The 25313-nt window shown below is 34.8% G+C and overlaps 2 protein-coding genes across 2 annotated transcripts in view; both read right to left on the bottom strand.

The window, feature by feature from the left end:
* The window catches only part of LOC136036038 (la-related protein 7-like), a 38565-nt gene extending 24816 nt beyond the window's left edge, over nucleotides 1-13749 (bottom strand). The window contains exon 1 of the mRNA XM_065717968.1: nucleotides 13688-13749. The gene's annotated coding sequence lies outside the window, so the exon portion shown is untranslated. The remainder of the gene's footprint in view (nucleotides 1-13687) is intronic.
* Nucleotides 13750-20605: 6856 nt separating this feature from the next.
* Nucleotides 20606-23953, bottom strand: LOC136036608 (importin subunit alpha-1-like). Its single transcript, XM_065718916.1, has 2 exons — nucleotides 23778-23953; nucleotides 20606-21332 (listed from the first exon to the last, which is right to left on the bottom strand). Exons 1-2 carry the CDS (start codon nucleotides 23898-23900, stop codon nucleotides 21189-21191), a joined length of 267 nt encoding a protein of 88 aa, XP_065574988.1. The 5' UTR covers nucleotides 23901-23953; the 3' UTR covers nucleotides 20606-21188.
* Nucleotides 23954-25313: the final 1360 nt, after the last annotated feature.

The raw sequence follows: 25313 nt of genomic DNA, 5'->3' as shown, positions 1-25313 counted from the left end.
CAAATATATTTATCTGTACACACATTCTCTAATTGCTCAAGCAGTTTGTCAAGCCCAATTGACAAACAATAGCAAGTAATTTAATCATGAGAGCACAGTGAATGGAGGGAGATGAGAACAGGTAATATCAGTAAGGGGTGAAGCTTAAGCAAGCAGATGAAGGCAGTAATATATGGCTGATTTCTTTAGCTCACAAAGTACTCATAAAACATGGTTTTTGAAAATAAACGAAGGAGGTAGGTATACATTTTATAAAATAAGCAAGGGCTAAAACAATGAATCCATGTTAATTTATAGGATTGTCGTACTCCCAGCCAAGCAAATAATATAAAATGAAAATAAAAATTAGAACTCCTCAAATAGGTCACAGTATATTTTCTAAAGTTATTTAAATATTTATTTATATTGAACAAACCGTCTCTTCCTATAGCACTCTAAATGATAAGTATGTCTTACAGTAAACAACTGCTTTCTGGAAAAACTTTGATATTTAAAACACAAGGAATTAAGCTAGGTAAATGAAGATTTCACGTTTTCATGTTTTGCCAGGATTTAAATTGAGATTTCATATTTTTTTTTTCTTTATTTGGTTATAAAATTTCCCCAAATAAGATACAAAAAGTATTTATACATAAACCTATGCTTTAAAAATTACAAGAAATAGTCATGGGCTTTGAATAGAACTAGAGTAACAATTTTATCTTCTTTTTTTTATCGGTCCTCTAGTTTGTGGGGATTTACTGTTATAAACAAGTTAATGCTAGATTCTCTATAGTTTAAAAACAAGCAATTGAAATTAACATATAACATACATGTAAAATGCCAGCAGGTTTGTAACAAATTTTAGAATATGCTGGAGGTTTTTGCATCTGATTGAAATTGTCTTCTTTACTCTTATTGCAGTTGGCTTGGAATATACTGAACTCTCATTCCCTTAAATCATATTTGACCAAAACTAGACTGTATTCGTATGATTATCACGAAAGACAACAATCACATCTAAATACAGTTTTCACATTATGCTGCACCGTGCAGTTTTATTGCAAAAAAATTTTACACTGCAATTTTGTTCAAGTCAAAAAAAAAAAAAAGAACTATTCCGATTTCCATCAAAGTTGGATGGCAACATTAATTATTCTTACTCCTTTTGAAAAACAAATACAACTACGACATGAAAAATAAATGACAGGGAAATTGTATAGATTATGAGATACCAGCAAGAGGCTGGGTCCAAAGGCTCGTGGGACCTAAAGTCCTCACCTTGTTCGCATTCCTGATTTGCCTAGTTTGATTATAGACCTAGTTTATATTTATTGTAATATTTGCCAGTTGTTTACTTTAATTTTTTATATGATAACAATTTGATACAGTAAAACCAGTAAAGCTTACAGTTTACAGCAAACATCATTGGGATCAAGAATTATTAACTTGATAAGTAGTTGACAAATACACTTCACTGATATCTAGGCTAGAATTGCAAAAAGACTGGCCACTTGAATCTGGACCCCCTTGTCAGAATTTACCCTATTATGTGATAATTCTGACACATTACAGTTACCACAAATGGAGGTTTTCTGGGGTGAGTCTGTCACCCCTTGAATCTCCTAACTGACTAGAGGATAAAGTCACAGTAGATACTTCAACAATCCTAGTAGCTTATCAGCTCTTTATAATCATTGTGCCCTCTCTCTATTTTTCTGAACTATTGCTTAAATTTACTAACAACCTTGTGGCCAGTAAAGATGCCTTCCGTAAAATTTTTAAATCCCTTCACTAGAAAGAGACTTGACAATGGCGGCAATTATGAAAACTGTTGTCAAATAACAAGTAAAAGGACAAAGATGAAGTAGAGAACTGCAGACTTCTGTCATCACTGAGCCAGATAAGACAGAGTGTTGTAGTTATTTCTGGCTTTGATTTACCCTAATTCACCAACAAATTCTTACCAGGTTTGGTTAGAGTGGATGTTAGAATGTATCCCTTATCTATCTTTGACACAATGACAAGTTAAAAAGCCAATGAAAAGTATAAGGAAAGTGTTTTTCAAAACAGGAGAAGAGAATTGGGTTCCCTAATCAGATGATTCATTTGACATTTGTTGATAAAATGCCAAATAGAAACATAGATTTATAAAATATTTGAAAATGTTTTCATGCCAAATGATTAGCATTCAATACAGAACAAAAACAAAGAAATAAGTTGTAATACTGTGTAATAAACGGTGAATATACACAATGGGCTGTATATTTATCCATAAGAGTGGAATTAAGGAAAGCAGTGCACTTTTAGGAATGAAATACGTAAATAAAAAGTTGTTTTAAAATCGTTTATAGGATTTTTGGCAACTATTTTGAAATGGTAAGCAATGAAGAAAAAGATGTTACTTTTAAGGGCTCAAAATAGAATTTGCAAAGGACATAATTAGCATAGTTGGAAAGAGTATAAAAGAAGCAGTAAGTGCTCTGTTCACATTCTACCCAGAAAATTAACTAAAACAGCTGTAAAATTTCTTAACATTCTTAAGTTATACTGTGCACTAAGTTTCTGCTGGTTCGATTCGCATGTTTTCTTCCATTTTAGTTCATGTTTTTTAGTTGTATTAAGTAATATATTATATATTTGTTCTTAATGTCTCATAGTGACATGACGATAATGACAATTGTCATAATGACAAGAGCACATAGCAGAACAGTTCCCCAGTTAATAAAGATAAAATCACTGCTGTAAAAATAGACAAGTATTTTCTTTTTATTATATGTTTGAGCACCTATAAAGAAAACATGTTCAATAAATAGCAGTGGTACCATTATGATTTTATTTTTAGGCTCTTTCAATATCATGGTTGCCCCACCCCCCTGCTCCTGATGGTCCCAAATATAGCCCTAGGGTATGAAAAGTAAACAAAAAGATAACACAAATACAATGAAATTCTTACTATTCTTAGCATGTGTATTAGTCAGATTAGGCTGTTATGTGTCTTTTCTTGTTACCCATATATTTTTAAGATAATTTTAAAAGCCCTTGGCTTCAAGCTGCAAATTAAGGTAATATTGTATCCAACAATTCTATTGAAATATTTTAGGCAATGGTTTTCATCTGTCAAGGATACAGCAAAGCTGTTTTAACAAAGAAGATATGGCACATCTAAGAAAAGGAAAAAAGCAAAAACAAAACAAGAATCAAAATAAAGGGAACTATATAACTCTTGCTAGTAGAAAATTTTCACAATATAAAGTAATACCTTTGGTATTATACTGCTTTCTCTAGGCCTAGAGTTCTTATGTATAACCAAAAGATATATGTTGACTATATGTTACTGTTTGTTTTATTGTTGATGAATATATCCTTTCTTCTTAAAAAAATTATATATAAGTTGGGAGTGCAACTGTCCTGATTGAGAAGATTATATTTTAAACAATTCCAAAGTTAAAAACTTCGAAGACCACACTGTCTTTCCATGACGAAAGTATAACAGTTCAAAATAGGGATGAAACCTGATTTGTCAGATAAATCCAATGTACCAGGAACAAAAAGGTAAAGGATATTTGCATCCGCTGTTGCATTGGAAAAAAATAAGAGCAATGAACTATGTGTAATTAGTTTATTGGGTATAAATTTTGTTTGTTTTTATTGATGTCTTTTAGTTTTACTGCTGCGATGAACACTGTATATGTGTTCGAAATATCCAGTGAAAAAAATGTTGTATCTGATCACTGTCGATTAAAAGGTTTCATCCCTATTTTGAACTGTTATGCTTTCGTTTGAAGTTGAATGGTGTTGCTCTTTTGTTAAAATAGTGTTTCCTTCTCATGAGCTGCTGTGCAAAAAGTGGGGTAGCAAAGTAGCAATGCTGCTTGGCAGTTTTCGAATTTGTTGGCAGATTTGGTCTGAAAATACCATTTTTACATATAAAAATACTTTTTGTTTGAAGAAAAACTGTCAAAACACAAGCTAAGCTCTGCCATCCTTGAGCGGAGTAGCGTAGTAGCCTAGCAATGCTACTTGGTAGTTTTCAAATTTGTTGGCAGATTTTTTATGAAAATACCATACTTTTTGCTCGAAGAAAAACTGTCAAAACACAAGTTAAGCTCTGCCATCCTTAAGTGGAGTAGCATAGTAGCCTAGATATGCTACTTGGTAGTTTTCAAATTTGTTGACAGATTTTTTATGAAAATACCTTTTTTACATGCAAAACATGGAGTAGCATAGTAGCCTCACAACAGCACTTTCTAGTTTCCAAATCTGTTGGCAAACTTTGTCTGAAAATACCATTTTTACATATACAAAAAGTTTTTGCTCAAAGAGAAGCTATCAAAACAAAAGTTGTGCTTTGTCGTGCAAAACGAGGAGTAGCACAGTAGCCTAGCAATGCTACTTGGTAGTTTACAAATTTGTTGGCAAATTTTGTATGAAAATACCATTTTTACATACTTTTTGCAAAGAGAAAAGCTATTTAAACACGAGTTTTGTTCCTCCATGCTAAAAGTTCGCACTCTGCTGTGCAAAAAGTGGGGTTGTATAATGCAAACCCAAAAAGTTGGGGTTGTAAAATTATACATTGTATAATGCAACCCCAAAAAGTGGGGTTGTAAGCAAAAAATAATTTTTGCTCAAAGAAAAGCTGTGAAAACACAAATTGTGCTCATCTGTGCAAAAAGTGGGGTAGCATAGCAGCAATGCTACTCGGCAGTTTTCATGGCCCAGCACAATATTTGTTGGCAGATTTTGTCTCAAAATACCAGTGCATCCACATGTCCAAATTTTTGGAGATTTTTCCTAAAGTCTGTCTCCTTAAAAAAAAAAAAAAACGGTTTCCCCAAACATCCCTTTTGTTCAGGGTTACTATCGCTAGTGATTTATCACTATTGACAATTCAATCCCTAGTAACAATCACTTTCACTTAACTTGACATAATTTTTAGTCTACTTTCCAAAGATTTTGTCTCAATTATTTACTACACATCAAAAACCTGACATAGATCATTGAATTACTGACCTTTCTTCCTATGCTATTAAAAGCATAATATTTATAAGACTATTCCATTTCATCAGAGATCCTCTTGTTACTTGTGGTAAAGAATTTCATTTGAACATGTTTATTTTCAGTGTAATTCTGAGCATTGATGCAAAGAGGGTTATTTAAAACAGCGGCAAAATGAGTTTTAATTTTGTTTTCTTTTGCTATTCTGTTTAATTTTAAATGGTCCAAAATATACATGATAATTTACTTGATTACTTGATAATTTTGGAGATATTTTCATTATTGAGCCATGAATTAGATGAACCTACCACTTGAGACTCTCAAAATATAACCATCATTTTACTCAGTAATTAAATGAACCCTTTAAGATGTAAATGTTTTCTCTTATTTTCTGCAATTTAGTTTAAGTCTTAGTTTCTTTTACTCTAGGTTTTGGGCATAATATATTAATGTTAATTAGATAATAATTGAATGTGTGATAGATTAAAGGGTTCTTATGTATTATACCACCAACACTTAAGTTTATGCTGTGTAAAAGTCAAGAACAAACTGGTTTGTATCTGTTTCTATTAAGAAACAATTAGCTTATGCTCAGTGGAAAATAAGTGAAGAATGATAGAATACATTGTAATTATAAGGCTTGGGCAATATATTTGCATGTTAGGGGGCTAGGCGGTTTAGGTCAGGCCGCTGTTGAATGTGCAAATATATAACCCAAATTTGTTTCTAAAGTATTATATTTTTATCATGTATTGATATTTTGTATTAGGATTAATCTAACTACACATATTGAGTGTTGACAATATAAGACATAAGCACCAATTACAGCAATCAATCTTTTTGCCAGGAATCTTCTTTGCCAGGAAAATGTGTTGAATTTTGCTTCATTTATTTATTATTACAAATAGCGGTAAGCATCAATACTTGTCGCAAAAACACAAAATCATAATACTAATGTAAAGTAAATTGGCAACGACAAACTAAACAGCAAAAACTTCTAAATAACACGACACTACACAACAAAAGCGTCTAAATAAAAAGGCGTATTTACTAATGCACTCTTAAAAATTCGAACACTCTCTGCCTCGACAACCTCCAAAGGCAAACCATTCCATGGTCTGGCAACTCTACTAACGAAAGATAATTGACCAATTTGTTTCAGTGGTTTTGGGGGATATAATTTATGATCATGCTGACGAGTAGAGTGATAATGGCTAAATTTAAAAAATAAATTTGGATCAACATCATCCACTCCTTTAATTATACGAAACACATTTACAAGGTCATTGCGACGTCTACGAAACTTCAACGACGGTAGTTGAAGCCTAGAAAGTCTCTGCGGATAGGAAAGGCGCTGAAGCTATGGGACCAATCTAGTGGCCCTTCTCTGAACCTTTTCTATCCTATGCTCATCTGTTAGACTTAATGGAAACCAAACAGAAGTATTATACTCAAGAAGAGGGCGGACCATTGATTTGTATAGGAGTAAGAAATTACGAAGGTTAAACCTACTAAAGCTTCTCCTTATAGACGATAAACGATAATTTGCATTCTTTACAATTTCCGAAACATGCTTATCAAATTTCAATTGGGTATCAAAGTAAACGCCATGGTCACGCACTATTTCGTTAGAAGGGATTCGTATGCCAGACAGCGGGTAAGTATGCACAAGTGGGAGTTTACGAGCATAGTGTAGAACAACACACTTAGAAGGGTTTATGAACATGGAATTAGATTCGCACCAATAAGTTAGAGAGTCAAGATCCTCCTGTAAAAGTTGCACATCGTTTTGGTCTCGTGCTCGTAGATAAAGTTTTACACCATCCGCGAACATCTTGACAGTAGAGTGCTGAACAGAGGAAGGCAGATCATTAATAAATAAACAAAATAAAATTGGACCCAGGCAGCTACCCTGGGGGACTCCGCTTAACACATCAATTGAGGATGACATAGCTTCACCAACAACAACCTGCTGAGTTCGTCCATTCAGATAATCAGCAATAAATGCAATTGTTTTTTTTTTACCCAATTTATGAGCTGCACATTTTTTAAGAAGGGTGGGTATTGAGACTTTGTCGAATGCCTTCGAGAAGTCGATGTAAATGCAGTCAAAGGGTATAGCTAAATCAGCAAAACGTTGAAAGTCCAAAATAACCTCAAGAAGCTGAGCATTACAAGACCTATTTTTTCGAAAACCATGCTGAGCAGGATTCCAAAGATGATTTCCGTCAAAATACTTTTGAAAGCGTGAAACAATCAACTTTTCCATCACTTGGCAAAAAATAGACGTAATTGAAATTGGCCGATAATTTTTAAAATCTGACCTGGAGCCACTTTTGTGAAGTGGCTTTACCAAGGCCTTTTTCCACCCTGACGGACACAGTCCATGCGCCAAAGATAAGTTAAATATATAGGTAAATGGTTCTGCAATTTCATGAGCAATTTGTCTTATCATTATATTCGGGAAACCGTCTATATCCGGCACTTTAGACGTATCCAATTTTATAAGAATAGTATAAACTTCAGTCAATGAGAAATCTAAATCATCAAATGGAACAAGAATGTCCGACGACGCAATCGACTCTACTTGAGATGCAAAATTAGCTTCATTTGAATGAATTGGCTGTGTTTTAACAAAAACTGAAGAAAAAATTTGGTTAAAAATAAGAGCCTTCTCAGAATCACAATCAATCTTTTGGTGTGTATCCTGATGTGTGAACGTAGATGTAGATGGTGCAAGGTTAGGCTTATTTCTATTTACATATTTCCAAAATATTTTAGGTGATGTGGTGCTTGAGTGAATAATACGCGACTCAAGCTCTTCATGATTAGCCGTAAGAAGCCGAGTGACCTTGTTTCTCGCTAGTGAATACGCATGCCATTCACCTAAATCCTCTTGCAACTGAATATCCAAATGCCCTTGTCTGACTACTTTACTATGTCGTGACTCAATATAAGACCACCAAAGACTATTTTTTTCACGTATTGCTTGGAGTATATGTCTTGGAAGTTTAGGATTATTTTTGCGACCGGAAAAATTCTTCACCAAAGGAACAAATCTATCCCTACATTCCCTCAACACTTTTTTTTACAATATCAAACGCAGTGTCCGGAGAAACATGATTATTTTTTAGTTTATACATGATATTAATAGACAAAATAAATTGTCGCATTGATTCATAATCAGCTTTAGCATAATCATGCCAATAAAACTCAAAACCTCTCTGCTGAGCATCAATATTCATGTAAATATCTAACACAACATGATCGCTTTTACCTAAAGGCGGACGGAAATCTATACTCAAAATATCATTGATTGACTTGGTAATAACCAGATCTAAAATCGATGGAATAGCATCATTCCTGGCTTGAGTTGGCCTATCAATATGTTGGTATAAGTACAGATCATCCAATCTATCTAAAAATGGCTGCTCATATGATGAAGTGGACAAACTTGTACTATGCGCACTCCAATCTATCAAAGGTAAATTGAAGTCACCTAGAATAAGGAACTTTGAACTACGACCAACAAGACGAGAAATACACGCTAGAATATTGGCATTATTAACTGGACTCAATAAATTTACAGTAGGACTATGATAAAAAGCTGCAATACACATGTAAGTACTATGATAAGGCAATTTAACATCAACCAAAAGACACTCCGACACAGAGTCTACTAACGAAACAACAACCACAGAAAACTTAATAGAACAATGAATATAAATACAAATCCCTCTTTTAGCTGAATTATTAGATACTAAATTATATTGTGGTAGCAGCTGAAAATAAATAGATGGGTCACTGAAATGTTTTGGTAAAACTTTGGTAACAACGACTAAATGTGGTTTACGTTGCTTTATTAACTCACTAAACTCTTCCCATTTAGATGATAGGCAGTCTGCATTTGTATATGTCACCAAAAATTTATCACTCAGACACTTCAACTTTTTTAGGGAGTCACTCTTCGATGCTCGCGTAGCTATTTGGGGTTTCACGAAAAGAGTTATTATTCACGAGGGTTAGTCCGTTTTTGCTACGTTTTATTTTCCAGTTAGTTTCGCCAGCGTCCAATTTCGATTTCAGCTCCTGTTTCAGGGCATCGTACTTCTTTTTTCCGATAGTTCAATGGTAGTACGGTCATGAGAGACTTTGAACAAGGGGTATGTAGCTTTGATACTAGCAGTCTTGGACATCAGAAAGAAACAAGCTGTATCTCGTTCTACCGGTGACTTAAACATCAACTTAATAGGCCTGATCTTACCAGGCATATGTTTACCAAGTCTAACTGAGTAGCTACATTTCGCAGGGCAAAGTACAAGTAGCTTGTTGTTAAAAATTTGCAATCTGTCTCGTTTTGTTGTCTACGAGATGACAAAGTACCGTCTTCAGCTAAACCAAACACAATCAGGTTTTTTTGTTTTTCCACAAAATCTGACCCATAAAATGTGTCAGTTTCTCAACAGGCTCTTCAACCCTGTACAGGAGTCGTTTATTGTGGACTGAGGGGGGAAAGGGTTTTGTGGATTGGGTGGATCAGAGATTTTCTTCCAAAATTCATGCAGAGATTCTCTCTTTTTTTTCCCAGAGTAAACTTAGTCAGCAGCTCTTCATCTAACATTTCTGCCTGCTTTGAAACTATCATTAGAGCTCTTTTCTGAACTCTTTCAAGCCTGGCGCTTTGCTTACTCTTCAGTCCAAAATGCCATACAGAAGCTGCATATTCCAGAATTGGGCAGATAAAAGATGTAAATATTCAGAGGAGGTGGTCTGGAGGGGCACTATGTTTCGAAATAAGCTTGAGCATCTGCAGTCCAGCATTATCCTTTTTTACTAGACTAGTTGTGTTTGCTTCCCATTTTAAATCACTGGCAATAATAACTCCCAAGAGTTTAATCTTGCTGACTTTAAGAAAATCAAAGATAGTTGGTAAGAAATTTGATTCAGAAAAATTTAAAAATGAAATAGTTAAAATAGAAGATTCACTGTCATATTTGAAACAGAAGCTTTAGTTTTCACATTATCAATTAAAATTTGAGCTTTGCTACATTTGTTTGCTTCACAAATTTCTCCAAGGGTAAGGTCATGAACATATTTCCAACACTCTTCACAAGCATTTGCAATATTATTAATCACAACTAGAAAAAGAATAGGACCCAGGATGGTACCTTGAGGTACACCACAAAAAACTAGCCCATGTTCAGAGAAAGACTTCTTATATTTTACAATTTTGGAGCCTATTTGTTAAAAAACTCTGAATGATATTCACAACAGCAGGGTTTGCTCTAAAATCAATTAAAAGCTTAGAAATTAAAATGTTATGATCAATCAGATCAAAACCCTTTTTAAAAATCAATTGTTGTTGAGTTTTGGCTCATCAACATGCTTAAAAATAAAATGTAAAAGACTAACCAGATAATGGGATGTTGATGTATTCTTTCTGTTACTGCACTGATGATGATCAAGGAGGGGTTCAACTTCAGCTTTTAGCCCATTTGCTACAAAGCTTTTGTACATTTTGCTGAACAAGGAGGTCAAAGTGATTGGTCTCATGCCATCAACATTAGTTCAGTATCTTTTTTAGGGATTGGAATAACATACCCTGTTTTCTATATCTGTGGGTAAACTGAATAAATTGAAATGCAATTAAAAATTTGTGTTAGTGGCTTAGTCAATTTGTTAGGAAATGCTTTTATAAGTTCAATTGCAATATCTATGGGAGTTATACTAGTTTGTTTAAGTTTCTTTATTTTCCTAAAAACCTAATTCTCAGAAATAGTAGGTTCTCTAACTCTAATTCTGAAGATACAATTTTATTGGTTTAAACAAGATATATTTACACAACTTTTGAAACTTCAAAACCAGGATTGGGAAGGTACAAAGTTCAAAATACTTTCCTTGTGACTTTTCAGAACAGTAGATCTACTTTAAAAAATTTTGGACCTAAGAAAAAAAAAAGTAAGTAAGACAGCACTAGACCCTTAAGGTCCAAACTGGCAGTGCTGATCTCCATTTCATGGCACTTCCGCCAGGAAGTGCAATGGGAGGTTGGGGGCTAACCATCCTGTGCTTTCACACACCCTTCCTGCTTACCTTCCCCAGATTTCTCCAGGTACCCATTTAGAGCTGGGTCAACTCTGGCTGAGCTTACAGAGTCACACAACTGACCCCCATCCCAAACTAAATAACTGGTCCCAACTGGGATTGAACCTGTGCCCCTTGGACACAGAATTCCCATGCCAGTGTGCCAACCACTCAGCCAGGATGGCCTTACTTTTACAATATAAATATTATAGAACATCAACAAAAGCCTTTTTACCTCAGTTGTGACTAAGTCTATCGAAGGAATAATCAATGAAGCCATCATACTACATATGACAAAGATGTCCATCAAAACCAATGTAATATAGTCCTACAACTTTATAAAAGACCTGCAGGAGAAGAATTTTCTTGTTAGTGTATTTCTCCAGGACAAAGCTAGAGCTTTTGAAAAAAAATTTGATTGTTACCTGATGATAAAGCTGTTTGTATATCAGGTGGATGACAGTGATGCCAAGTGGAGCTACAGCTTTCTAACTGATATAATTCAAATTGCTGCAGTATATGATGTAAATGGTGACCATGTCTACTCCTCTTGATCATGCCAGGAGTGGTGTCCCACAAGGAACCAAACTAGGCCCAATAATGTTTAACTCCTCCATAAAAAATGCTCCTTAGGTATTTAAGAACAGGTTGGAATGATATGTAGATGATTTCAAACTCCTTGGATCAGACACTTTCACAAAAAAGTTATTCTTTCTACAAGAAGATCTCTTACAACCTCTGTGTATGGGCAACAGGGCAACAACATAGACACTTGATGTTATCCCAAGCAAATACAAAACTCCATATTTGTGTCAAAACAACCCTGCCACAGCTACCATATGGTTAACTGCATGTACTTATATTATAATTCAGAGTGCTCAGGAGGAGCTTGATCTTGGGGTAATTGTTGATCGAAATTTCAAACTGCAGTGGAAAGTTGCCACTCTAGAGCCATCAACAAGCACTACAAAGCCCTTGTTAGTTCCTAATCTTCATTAAAAGCCTTGACTTTGAATGTGACACTGTGCCACTTGAAAGGTCTAGTACAGAGGAACTAAGCTTCTTTTTGCCAAACAAAACATCCCCCAATGAGCAACAATTAGAAAAGCTTAGCCTCCCTACTCTAACATATGATATAAAGAGAGACAACATCATCCTAGCATTCAATATGATCAACAGCAAGACAATCAAAACAATTCTTGATCTAAGTAAATCATCCTGGACATGAGATAGCCCTACAAAAACACACAAAAATTCTGCAAAAAGCTAGGCAAGTCTAGGTTCTTCATCAACTATATCACTCTATTGTGGAACTCACTCAGTTATTCTATAGTGTCTGCCAAGTGAGTTGAAATCTTCAAGATTACTGTTGACCATGACTAAAATGTTAATCTCTAGATGACAAACAATATTCCATGATGGGACAAGCAAGCTTCATCAATCAGGGTTTACTAAGTATGAATGGTTAGTTATAACACCATAAGCAAACTGTTGCTTGCTACCCTTTACTATCTGGTATGAGATCCTGATTTTGCTGTTATATAGTGGCCTTAAATTTAAACTGCCAAGACAATGGCTGGTACAGCCATTTATATGTCTAGAGGGTGACCCCTACCCAGTGGGAATAAACTGCAGAGCTTACATTACTTAGGCTTTCAATATTCCTTGCTGATAAAGTGTTTTCAATACTCAACTGTCTTGTATATATGATACTGTGAATGTTGGAAATCTGGTTAGAGTCAATGTTTACTGGTAAATGTTGAAAAATTATCTTTTCTCTACTTGAATTCAATTAGCTTTGTAACTCAGTCTTATTGATGCTTTGATGGTAAATGCTGAAGTTTGGTTAAATTATGTTATAAATCTTAGATTTGGGTTAAAACCTAATGTAATCTGTCACCATTAAACCTTGCATGAAACTAAAAAAGATGAGCGGCAACAATGACCAAATCAAAGGAGAAAAAAAAAGTATTTTGGACATTTACTGGTGAATGTTAACATTTGTCAATTTTGGACATCCACAATAGTGTATACACATGAAGTGATGACCAACAAACAAACTTTTATCAACACTTAATCCTTATATTGCTCAAAGCTGTGATTTATGGTAATTTAAGGTAACATTTCCTTGCAGCATACCTAATATCTTGATCATTTAAATATATAGATTGAAACCCCAGAAAAACTTCCCATGAGATCATTGAGGCAATGGGTTTATTCACCTAGGATACCTCAATTACTCTCCAAGATAGATAGGACCCTTAGTCTAGAATCTTACCAGACAAATCATGCATTGTGATACTTAATTAGCATAAAGTAGATAAATAGGTAGCCTATAGCTTATTATAGGGGCTACCCTAAACTATAGGATAGGCCTACTACTTTTATTTCTTTATAATTGTTCCTTCAAAAGATGTCAACTAGCTCACTAAACGGAATGGAAGGAAAGAGATAGGCTAACATGCAGCCAATGCTTATTTTACCTTACTCTTTCATCTGTAAACAAGCCTGGGCTACAACATAGTAATTATTACTAGGCCTATCATGTCAAGAACAACCACTTCAACCTCTTCTTTTTACAGCAGTATTTCTTAATTTTTTGTATAAATAGTTTTTACTTTACCTGAAACCGTTTTCTTCTCACATTAGCAATAAAGCCATTCATCTTTTTGAATTTTATTGCCGCAATTGACAATTGTAAGTAGAATCGATTGCTGACCTATCCAACGTATCAATAAGTTCGCTCGGATTTCTAACTACAGGCTCAACTGAAGGTTGGTTTTTTAAGAAAGCCTTATTCCAGTTTATTTTTCGCTTTCTATGTTATACTAAGACTATTAAAAAATGTACTTTTTTCACATAAAGTCTTTCAGAGAAAGGTAAAGAGCTATATAAAACTAAGACGAGCAGAAATAGAGCAAGATAATAATTCTAAGTAAGCTGACCAATTAAGTCAGAAATTGATTTTAGTAAAATAAATATTAAGACGCAAAATACAAAATGCGAAGTTTTGAAATACCCCTTTTTACTAAGAAAAAAGTTTGGAAATTAACCATAAAAGAACCACAAATTCTGGATTCCAGTATGTGTGTAGGCTTTGAAAGGAAATTGAGAAATAAACACTTCCTTGTTTATATACGTTTGAGGCCCGGAAAGACGTGGTTTACCTATGGTATAAAAAATACAATTTATGGGATTGAGTAGATTTTCTTTCTTAATTGCTCAGGTGACGTCTAGTCCTTTTTTATTTAGGAATAACTTGGAACATTGTAAGTTCCTAATTTCTTAATTGTCTGGAATTGTATTATTGGATTAGCATAATCTGTGGCACAAATAGTCCCCGTGGCATATATATAGTCAGACCCATGCATTATCCTTGATTCAAATTAAAATTAATCATATTATACCAAGCCTCTCTTAAACATTATTTAAGCTTCTCATCTATATGAGTCGGACGTCCCATGCAATCCCTAAGGGAACGCTTCTCTAGTTTTAGTCCTCCTAGGACCGTACCCCCATAACCCCTCAAAGGGCAGATTAACGACAATTTTTCGACAACAAAAATCTACTTTACTACATCTGGCTCTTGTGGAATAACTGGGCTAAGGTGAATTAGTATAGTTGTAAATTAAGAATAAAACGACCTTACCAAAAAGCAAAATGACTTCCCTAAAAACGGTAATTGAAATTGAGAAAATTCTACCAGAATACGAGGGAGTTTTGATGTCAATGAATTCCCTGAAAATATAAGAATTTTTGACGATTTAACAGAAACATTTTACGATTAAGTCGTTCCACCTTAGGTAACAACCAGATTATGGGGAAGCACACTACAATACTTTGAATCAATAAAAGTAAGGAGCGACATTAAAACTTAAAACGAACAGAAATTGCTCCGTATATGAAAAGAGTTGTCCCCTCCGCAATCTCTCGCTCTTTACGCTAAAGTTTGACTCTTTGCCTCAATTCTGCTTTTTAAAACAATTAAAAGCTTTAGCGTAAAGAGCGAGGGATTGCGGAGGGGACAACTCATTTCATATACGGAGTAATTTCTGTTCGTTTTAAGTCTTAATGTCGCTCCTTACTTTCAGCTAAAAAAATTAGTTTTTTTTTATTTAATCTCACTATAGATTGACCCATCCCCATTTAACGGCTGATCCCATGGTATTAGGTCCTTAATGTCTTGGAACGCCAAGCATTATGGACACCCACCTCCTCTTCCCGCAGACAATAGTAGAGCAGATAGTGAAAGATCAAGAATATACAGAAATAGCTATAAACACCGTTGGGGAAAGCAGATCACCAAGCATTATGGAAAAAGATTGAATTGCTATTATTGTGGAAAAACGAATTATGATGTGGCAGATTTTTGGCATAGGATACAAAAGGAAGGGGCAGCATACAATAAAAGACATCAGTTCCGACCACATGATGGCAGGAATTTAAGAAGGCAGGGAACAAATAATACTCGGTAAACATCAAATAATATTCCTGAAGTTATACCTAGAAATCTGACGGTAAACAACACCCTAGGTCGAACCAGCAACATCGAAGAAAACTGAGAAAACCGGCAAAGCTTTTAGACAAATAACAGTGGGCATTTAAACGGGGAAACCAGCCTGCAAGGGTCACCAGAGCTGTGCCTTTTCAAAGAAACCTGTATAGTTTAGAATGTTGCAATATGGAGACAAATAATGATTTACCCAATATGCGTTGTTTTAAAATCGAGTGTTTTCAATATTTACTATGTTTACTTCAAACAGGTAATTCAAAATCCTTAAATAGAGAGGAGGTTTTTATGAGGTTTCTTCCTAGCGTACAAAAACTGCATTAGTAGATGCCAGAATACCATAATCTCTGTAACATGTCGTAAACTGACAATTTTGTGGAACTTCTCTTAAAACTTAGCACACGAAATAATGAAATAACGGTACAATGATAATAACGATACAGACAGCTACCATTTCCTTGTATTCTAGGAGTGGACGCTATAATAAAATATGCGGTCATGTGGAATCAACTAACCAATAATATTGGCATACCGAAGCCAAACGAAACTGATAAACAAGTTTTTGTAGCAGCAAATAATAATAGTGACAAGCAAGAATATACTTTTAAAATTAAATGGGAAAATTATCACTAAAAAAGGAATTATGGCCCTCTGATCCTAAAGTTGTTTGCAGTCTCATCATATTTCAGCATAAAGTCAGACTATTCAATGTCTTCATCTAAATTTTCCTAAAATAAGGATAAATATCCTTTGTTAACAAGGAGGATAGCACCGTTGAACATGGTTCGAAAGACATCTGTTGAAACATCACACGGTGCAGGAGCAGAAAACTCGCTGTTATCTTCTAAGCCCATATTTTTCTTCCCTTCAAGCAATATAGCCCTCGCAAAAAATCTCAAACTTCTTCTCTGGTATAGCTTATCCAGCTTATAACTCGTTTTGGGCTGAAGTTGATGCATCGAGTTTGATTGGACGCGCGTTTGGTACAGTAGACGCTAGTGATCTTTTACACCTGCATGCTCAAGGAGAGCCTGAAGTCCTTTTAAGCAGCCCAGTGTCTTTTTACATATTTTTGGCAAAATGAACTGTCACCATTACTACTCTCGGCAAACAACTCTTGCACATTCCGTCAGTCCCATTATCTTGACAATACTAGTTTTCCCTAAATTGCATCTTACCCATGGCTAACTATGACCTGAAACGTACAGGGGGTAGGATACTTCAAATATCGCCTTCTCACCAACTCACATATTAAAGCAAATAAGTTATTATAGCTACATAGGTATTTACAGCCTAGTAAAGAGTGAACCTTGGCCAAGCACTCACAATTCCGTGCATTTTTAGGGGGGTGTTTTGAGCAATGGTGCTGTCAATCGTATGGTATAGGACAGGGTTTGTGGCAGGATTCTGTAAATTTAGCCAAAGTCAACGCAGCTGTAATAGGTACCTGGACAAGAAGGGTCTACAAAAGCGCAGGATGGATTACCTCCACTACCCATATTACTTTCTAACTGGGGGCAGGAAGATGGGAATCAGCATCACCAGTATATCCTCTCAAAGCTGAAACTGCAATCTTTACCTTTTGTCTTTTTTTCCACATAGTAACCAGAAACTAAAACCACATTAAAAGAAAAAAAAAATGTGAGAGAAAAAAAGATACAAAAATGACAGTGATTAAGGAATGGAAGCCTTATACAGATCTTAAAAAATGGAAATTTGTAATCTTGAATCTTTTGGGACGGTCTTGCTATGGAGAAAGCATTGACCTCGAGAATGCGAGAATAAATACTTTGCGCTTCAATTTCTGTCTGTACAGGCATCAGCGATTCCTCTATTAATTTCTTAGGAAATTTGCTATGCGTGTTATGATCTCTTTTTCTCTTTTTTTCCTGCGATATCACTCTGCTAGTTTTACGAAAACCGACGGTAAAGAGAAATTTATGCACAATTTTTGTTGACCTTCCATGAATTTTCTCCTTCCTCAATTCTATTGTTTTGAACTTGTCAAGAAAAACTAAAACAAGAAATAACCAAAAATTAGTAGAAAACACTGTTTCTGTTATGAAAGCAAAGAGCAAAGTTGAAACTTAAATTATCCAAAACTACAACCCCTCTAGAGTCGTCACTAGTATTTTACCTTGTTTTTTTTTTTTTGGGGGGGGGACGTCCAAAATGTGCAATGAATTCGGTTAGGTGCCGACAACCCACATTTTTAAATTCGTTTTTTGTGCGTTAATTGATATTTATTAGTAGCGAAAATTATCATATATATATAAAGAGAAAAACCCGGGTATAAAAGCAAAAAGAACACTAAATATCAAGTTTGCGCGTCTTTTCAACTTTTCTACAGGTAAATCGAGGTCAACTGTTTTCAGCAAATCTTTTTTTGATATCATGAGCATGAGAAAGCAAATCAATTGTTTCCCATAGTTGACCTGAATCTTTTCTGGAAGAAGAGATCGTTCAAAGATATTACTGAATTTTCATTCATCTTCGGCCGATGTCACTGAAATAGTTTTTGCAAAAGTGAATGCTCTTTAAACTACAGCCAACCCTCAATCTGTTCTTTTTCGCTAAAGAGAACAACTTCGGCAAACTCAATTACGCTTCCATCGCTTTTGCGCTCAATTTGCACACATTAAGTGACATTTTATGACGCTTCATTATATAAAACGGCTTGTGTGTGGGGGGAGGAGAGGATAGCTTCGCTTCGATCACTTTTACTCTTAAAAAGAGCACCAGAACTTCTGATTTCAGTCCAATTAGTCCCATCCAAAGCTTATACGACCAATCTATCTTTAGGAACCTCATATGTCCCTAGGGCATACCTTACAACCCTTGCTCTAAAAGCTTAACGGGGGAGGGGGGTGGTTTTCCTCACAGACATAATTTACGGACCCTTCAGCTACGATGAACAAAATCCCTCTCTCCAAGTTTCGATTCGAAGTATTAAGGGAAATGATGAGCATGGAGGGGAGGAGGGGGGCTGGTTACTATCAAATCACTCAGACTCATAGAAAAGGCACTATAAAATATAATTTCAAATAAAATGAGCCCCATCTGAAATTTATACGACCGCCCACTCCACAAAAGATTGATATAAATTACAATCCTGTTCCCACTGCACTGTTGGATTGTGTCGATCATAGAAGCATTATTATATGTTCTTGGATTATTTTGAACAAAATCGCAATTTCATAATTTCAATCAGATGTGTATTGAAAAGAAGGATTATCGGGGTAAGAGGGCCTAAATGTCTTCCATCACTCTGTGACGCTTAAAAAGGAACTGAAACTTCCAATTGTCAACCAAATGAGCCTCTTCTAAAGTCAAAAAGCCACCCCTTCCAAAAAACGTTAACTGCCTGGTGGCATAATTTACAATTATCGCCCCAGGCTCTGGTGGTTTATATTAACGTCAAAACCATGTTTTATGATTTTTTAAAATAAAATGATCGCATTAAATATTTTATTCAATGTATTTCGCGAAAACACGACGTGTTGATGGGGAGATAGCTGCCGCTAGTTAACTTTGACTCTTAAAAAGGATAATAGAAATTCAGATTACATACCCAATGAGTACTCTCTGAAGTATATACAGCCACCCTTTCCATAAGAACCTTATATGCCCCCAGGGCATAACTTACAACCCTTGCCTTGAGAAAAAAAACAAAAAAAAACTAAAAGACTAAAAAAAAAAAAAAAAAAAAAAAAAAAGAAAAAACTAAAAAAGAAAAAAAGTAAAAAACTAGAAAATAAAAAAAAGCTGTTGGTGTGGCGCGAAGCGCCACACCAACAGCTAGTAGTAACATAATAAAAAAGATTAATGATAATGGTCATATACCAGGCCTGTAATCATACACTGAAGTAACCCTAAGCCTGCTAAGAATTTTAGAAAATTGCAATTTGACTGATAGATCTCAGCTAAGGGACAATCGCAAATTACATTTATATTATTAAAAGGTATACATATTGAATGGAATACTTTTTAATCGATGAAAGAAAATAGTTTTAGATCATAGCTTCAAATAAATATTATAGATTTTTTCAATGATTTGATAAGTTTCGCTAAAATGCCTGATTACCATGTGCCAAGTTTTTACAATTAAAAGGAGTGGCCGTAAGCCAAAGACGCTGAAACCATTGAAACACTCATATAAAGGGTTATTCAGTGAAAAGTTCAAGAGATTTACAAAGCCTACCAATTAGACAGGGTAAATGATTAATGACATATCGGACACCCAGATATATCCCTTGCTACAAACATATTATAAGAGAAGATGCCAAAAATGAGATTTACACAAACATATCAATGCTGCACTTACCAACATATAGATTTCTAAACAGCTGAATAAGACTTATAAATGGTCAGAAATAAATTCACCAAAACTGAAGACCTGAACTAAAGCTGCGAAAATTAATGACTTGACGAGTGCACAAAAAAAGAAAAAAGAAAAAATTGTGTGCTGTATCAATTTACAAAACACCTCTTACATGTTGATATTTAGGGTTGTGCAATTTGCTAGACCTTGATACAGTAGAATAGAAGTCTGACAATGGCATTGGGAACACCGAGCCTCCCTTTACAAATACTACCATTCATACGATTTTCAGGATTAGATTATATCCAATCAAAACTTTAAACATACACACAATTAGATATTACGCCTATAAGTAGTAATATTCTCCAACTCAAAATCAATGTTACACGCCCTTAGTCCCTATAAAAATCAAGCTAAAGACACAGGTATATTCCAAGAACAGGTTACATTGGACTAAGCGGCAATCTTAGGGAAGACTAAGCCCCCAAGGATGCAACGGATCTTCCATATTAGATCTGCTGGATATTCTTTGACATATATTGGCAAGAATTACCCCACAACAAACTGTCGCTCCTTTTCAGGCGATATTGGACACGCATTGTTCCACAGAATTCGCAGAAATGCACAATGAGCCGATATACTTTTATCCGTGACATACCATCTGCCTTTGAATAGTCTAAAGCAGTACGAATCCTCCATGCACCTGATAGGGAAAATGTTGATAACTTCTACTAGCAAATCTGATAGCAGAGCTTTCGTTTACTACAGCAATAACAGAAGATTAAAGTCTGTAACGGGTTTACTGAAAATTTAGAAAAAAGTATATAGCTCTTACAAAAAATTGAGACGTTTCCACAGCATTAAATTCTAGGAAATCTGACCGAATGGCATATAAGCTTACAACCAGACACACAAAAATGACACAAGAATGAGTCACCAAGATAAAAGAGGAGGCAACTCAACACTTCTAAAAATAATTCCTATATTTATCTAAACTGTGAATTTAGAGCATCAATATAATTTAGCAACAAGAATTAGAGTCTTAACCCTTTTAATCCCCTTTCTTTCCAAAATGAACCAACATTCTTAAATGTTCCGACGACTTAACTATTCCGACATGATTCTCTCATCATCCCGACATCAAAAGCTTGAGATCTAGCCCAGTACATAGATTTAAGTAGAAATAACAACAAATTTCGCAGAGAGCCAATATCTGGTTGATAGCTTCACAAAACCATTAGAATCTCTGAACTAAACCTAGAAATAGATAATATGAAATTGTTCACAAACAGCCTAAAACTTATATCCATGTGGATATCCATGTCTCTTCTCATAACGATAGTTCACAGACTCCCATTCTCTAGTATCAAAAATAAATCCTTGAGGTCCCACTCTCGGGGCGACATGGTTCAGAAGAATATTCTCATCTTCCTCTTCCTGGAACAGAGAAAACAAAACTGACTTAAAAAAATGATAAAAAAGAGCTGAAAGTTTATGTTTATAAACAATAGTACTAGCAAATTTGAAAATAGTCACCAAAGAAATATCTGATTGTAAACAGAGAATTAAAAATAATATGGATAACACTTATCAAAGGATTGCACGATGGGTTTATTGCAAGGGCGAATATAGGATAGGTGGCACTCCCCCTCCCTCTTGCCAGGAGAACAAAAGCTTCATATGAAACGCAAAATTTCACAGAACATGTTTGGCATTAATATGTAGACTTCTATGGGGACGAGGTTGAGTTAAAAACATACTTGATCATTCAAAACTACTATATAGAAGATATGGATGAACAAAAGAAAAATAAAGCGATCTCATAATTATCATTTGGGAAGAAATAATTCAGTTTACTCATCACACTAACATTTCTCAAACCATGCTACAAGATATAACTAAAATGTCTTTCTTGAAACTAAGAAGACTCGGATCCCAAGATACTTAGTCGAAACTTCCCGAGGCGTCCAAGGGTAGTAGTTGCAACTTCTCCAGAAAACTACAAAATAGGATTTAGTTTGGTTTAGTTTAAGTTTGTTAATTCTCAACTGTTTTTCGATGTTTAAGATGCAAGCCTGAAAATTCTGTATGAGCGTTTCCTTGGCTTTTGCAGCAGCAGTAAGATACAAGTCGTCAGAAAAATAAAAGAAAATGGTTTTCGATGATCCAATTTCACTATATTTTAAAACACAAAAGGATTGAAAAGAATTGATGGCATTTCAGAGGCCGGGCCCCAGCACTCGACACTCGGCAAGTTTTATATATGGATTCTCCTTGTCACTTGTCTTCTAACCACAGACAATTTGAGAAAATTTAGTGCCATTTCATACTAACACTTTTCAAAGATATTTGATTATTTTAGAAAACCGATTTCTAACAACAATATCTACTAAGCTTCAAATCTTATGATTTTCATTTTTAAATTTTTCGTGTTTTTGTAATCCATTGTTAAAATATATACAAATATTTTTGCACTTCGGCACGCGACAGGCTTCTGTATATGGATTCTCATTGTCGCTTGTCTTCTAAGCGCACACAATTTGCTGTCTTTTTATTCTGCGTTCCTGGCCCTGGGACTGGGCACGCGGCAGGCTTCTATATATGGATTCTCATTTCGCTTGTCTTTTAACCACAGGGAATTTGAAATAATTTGCTGTCTTTTCATACTAAAGTCTTTTCAAAAATATTTTATTATAAAAAAAAGTCCGAATTCTAACAACGATATCTACTAAGCTTCAAACTTTTGGTTTTCTTTTTTAAGGTTTTTGAATTGTTGTAATCGTTTGTTAAAATATATACAAATATTTTTGCAATTACCAGTTTTTTGCTTTTTACGCAATTTCATATTTTTCCATACTGGATCTTCTCAAAGATATTGGAATATTTGAACAAACCTAATTTCTAACCACGATTTCTACTAAGTTTCAGATTTTTGGTTTTCTTTTAAGGTTTTTGAATTATTGGAATCCTTTGTTAAAATATGTACAAATATTTTTGCAATTATCAGTTTTTGTTCCTTACACAACTGAAAAATCAAAGAGGAAAAGATATCATCACACATTGCATAAAACCATCAAAAACTGAGAAAGGATATTTTTAACAGAGCATGTTCACTGAGCTAGATATGGATCTCGTTTGCAAAGTGCAGATTCCTATAAGTGTCAATGTTCTTTTTATATAATTTTCGATTAATCCCTGGTCCATTAGTAATGTGCGAACTCATAAAACTCCCACAAAAATTTAAGGTTTAAATTTGGGTCTTATCACGATGGTGCAGCAGCAAACGGTTGAATTAAAAAAAACTGAAAAGTTGAATTTCGCTCGAAAACTCGCCAACTAGTATCATTTTCATCAAGAACAGTCACTGGTATCCTTTTTATTACAAACAAAAGTAGAGGGAAGGGGGTTCAGGAGTCAAGCTAGGGTTTTAGTTTGGAGTAGAGACAAAGAACGTTCCTACAAAATCGTCCAGTGTGCCGACAAATGTGGATACATAAGCTAAATTAAGACGTCAAAACGCCTAAAGTTCCAAGGCGGCAAATCTATGTGCTAATGCCTTAGAACCTGGGAGGAGAGGAGGCCTCCCCCCTAGCTGTGCCCCTGGGAGGGGTATGGAAAAACACCGTCAGTAAGTCAGGACAATTATGAACGTCTGGATCTAAATGTACACTTTACCGTCCCTGTAAAATCTTCCAACGTCCGTTTCAGAAATGTCCCAGTCGTGTTCAGCTATGAGAGATTTGTTTAATGTATTTGAAAGCACTCTATCCAATAGGTATTTATTTTCTTTCTGACAATAGCTTGATGACAGTAGTCATTTTTCACAGTGCTTGAATTTACCTTCAATTTTTAAACTAGACAGACAAATATTACAAAGCTTACCTCATCAGGAAAGTATTTCTCAATAATTTTGGCAGCTAGTTTGATGTTCTTAATTTTATCCAAAACTCCAAACTTTTCAATCATCATTACAACAAGGCTTTGGTGATTGATCTTTTCACCCATCTGCAAAAAAACTCATTTCGGTAAATAAAAAGATAGAAATGTGACAAACAAGTCTCATGATCTACGGCATTTATTGTATGCTTTAAAATAGGAAACACTTGATCATTAGAGATCCAAATGTGCGCAAAGATAACTTTAAAAACAAATTGATTTCGAATATCTCGAAAGCTAGGATTTAGTGCTTAATCACTTTAGAAGTTTGTGACAATTATTTATCATTATGCGATATTTACCTACCGATTATTCTGCGTAATGAACTAGTTGTATTGAACAATCTTTCAATTACAAATAGTTCGTAAAACATATAACTTATAACTTTATTCAAATTCTGGATATTGCAACAATTCGGACTCAACGGCGTCATTCAAATTTAAAACATGTTTTCAGCATTAAGATTGATCTTTCCGAGTGATTCAATGCTAGTAAACAGTTTCACAGAGATCAAAATGTCACAAATTCCAACTTTTGCAACTCCTCCACGTCCTCATATTAATTTCTTTTCTTTATTGCTACATATAGCTTCGTGGAATGCAATTGAGTATCTGCGTGAAAACATCAACAACCCCCATGCAAAAAGAGGGGTAGCAAAGTAGCAACACTACGTGGCGATTTCCAAATTTGTCGACAGATCTTATCTGAAAATACAATTTTTTAAAATAATTATTATATAATTATAATAATAATTATTAAAAAATAATTTTACTCACGGAAAAGCTGTCAAAACACAAGTTGTGCTCGGCCGTGCAAAAAGTGGGGTAGCATAGAAGCAATGCTACTTGGCGGTTTTCAAAGGCCTAGTAAAACTTATTGGCAGATTTTGTCTGAAAATACCAGTGCTTCCACTATCGCCAAATTTTTGGGGATTTTCCCAAAATCTGTCTTCTCAAAAAAAATTTCGTTCCCCAAAAATTTCTCGTTCAGGTTTTCCACCCCTAGTGATTTTTCACTTGTGACAAACCACGCCTAGTAACTATCTCTTTCACTTAGCTTGACATAAATTTTCCATCACTTTCCAAAGTTTTTGTCTCAATTATTTACTACACATCAAAAACCGGACATAGATCACTGAATAACTGAGCTTTCTTCCAATGCTAGTAATTAACACACAATGTTTATAAGATTATACTTTATACCATTTTATCAAAGATTCTCATGGGAATACTTTCGTGTTTGAGTAAACCACCAAAATTGGCTGAGATGTATTTTCAAACATGTTCATTAATATGGCTCAATTACACAAGTGAAATTTTTTCTCGGAACGCCAGTAGGTGGCTTGAAACCCAAGACGGCGGATGAAAATATGAGTTTGTCAAAATGAGAAGAGATGGCCGTTCAAATAGGCAAGTATGGAGTAATCGATGCCACAGGTTCCGAATCTGAGCTTAAAAATAACCGAAGTTGTACCATATTGCC

This window comes from Artemia franciscana, chromosome 15, assembly GCF_032884065.1.
Source record: "Artemia franciscana chromosome 15, ASM3288406v1, whole genome shotgun sequence".
Lineage (NCBI taxonomy): Eukaryota > Metazoa > Arthropoda > Branchiopoda > Anostraca > Artemiidae > Artemia > Artemia franciscana.
This window is presented reverse-complemented; position numbering and strand designations above follow the sequence as displayed.

What these genes read in the sequence shown, in the direction of transcription:
- LOC136036608 (XM_065718916.1), bottom strand. Translation starts at nt 23,900, where the DNA reads ATGGGTGAAAAGATCAATCACCAAAGCCTTGTTGTAATGATGATTGAA. An exon ending in AGAAATACTTTCCTGATGAG is followed by an intron (nt 21,333 to 23,777) that starts GTAAGCTTTGTA and finishes TCTCTGTTCCAG; the next exon opens with GAAGAGGAAGATGAGAATAT.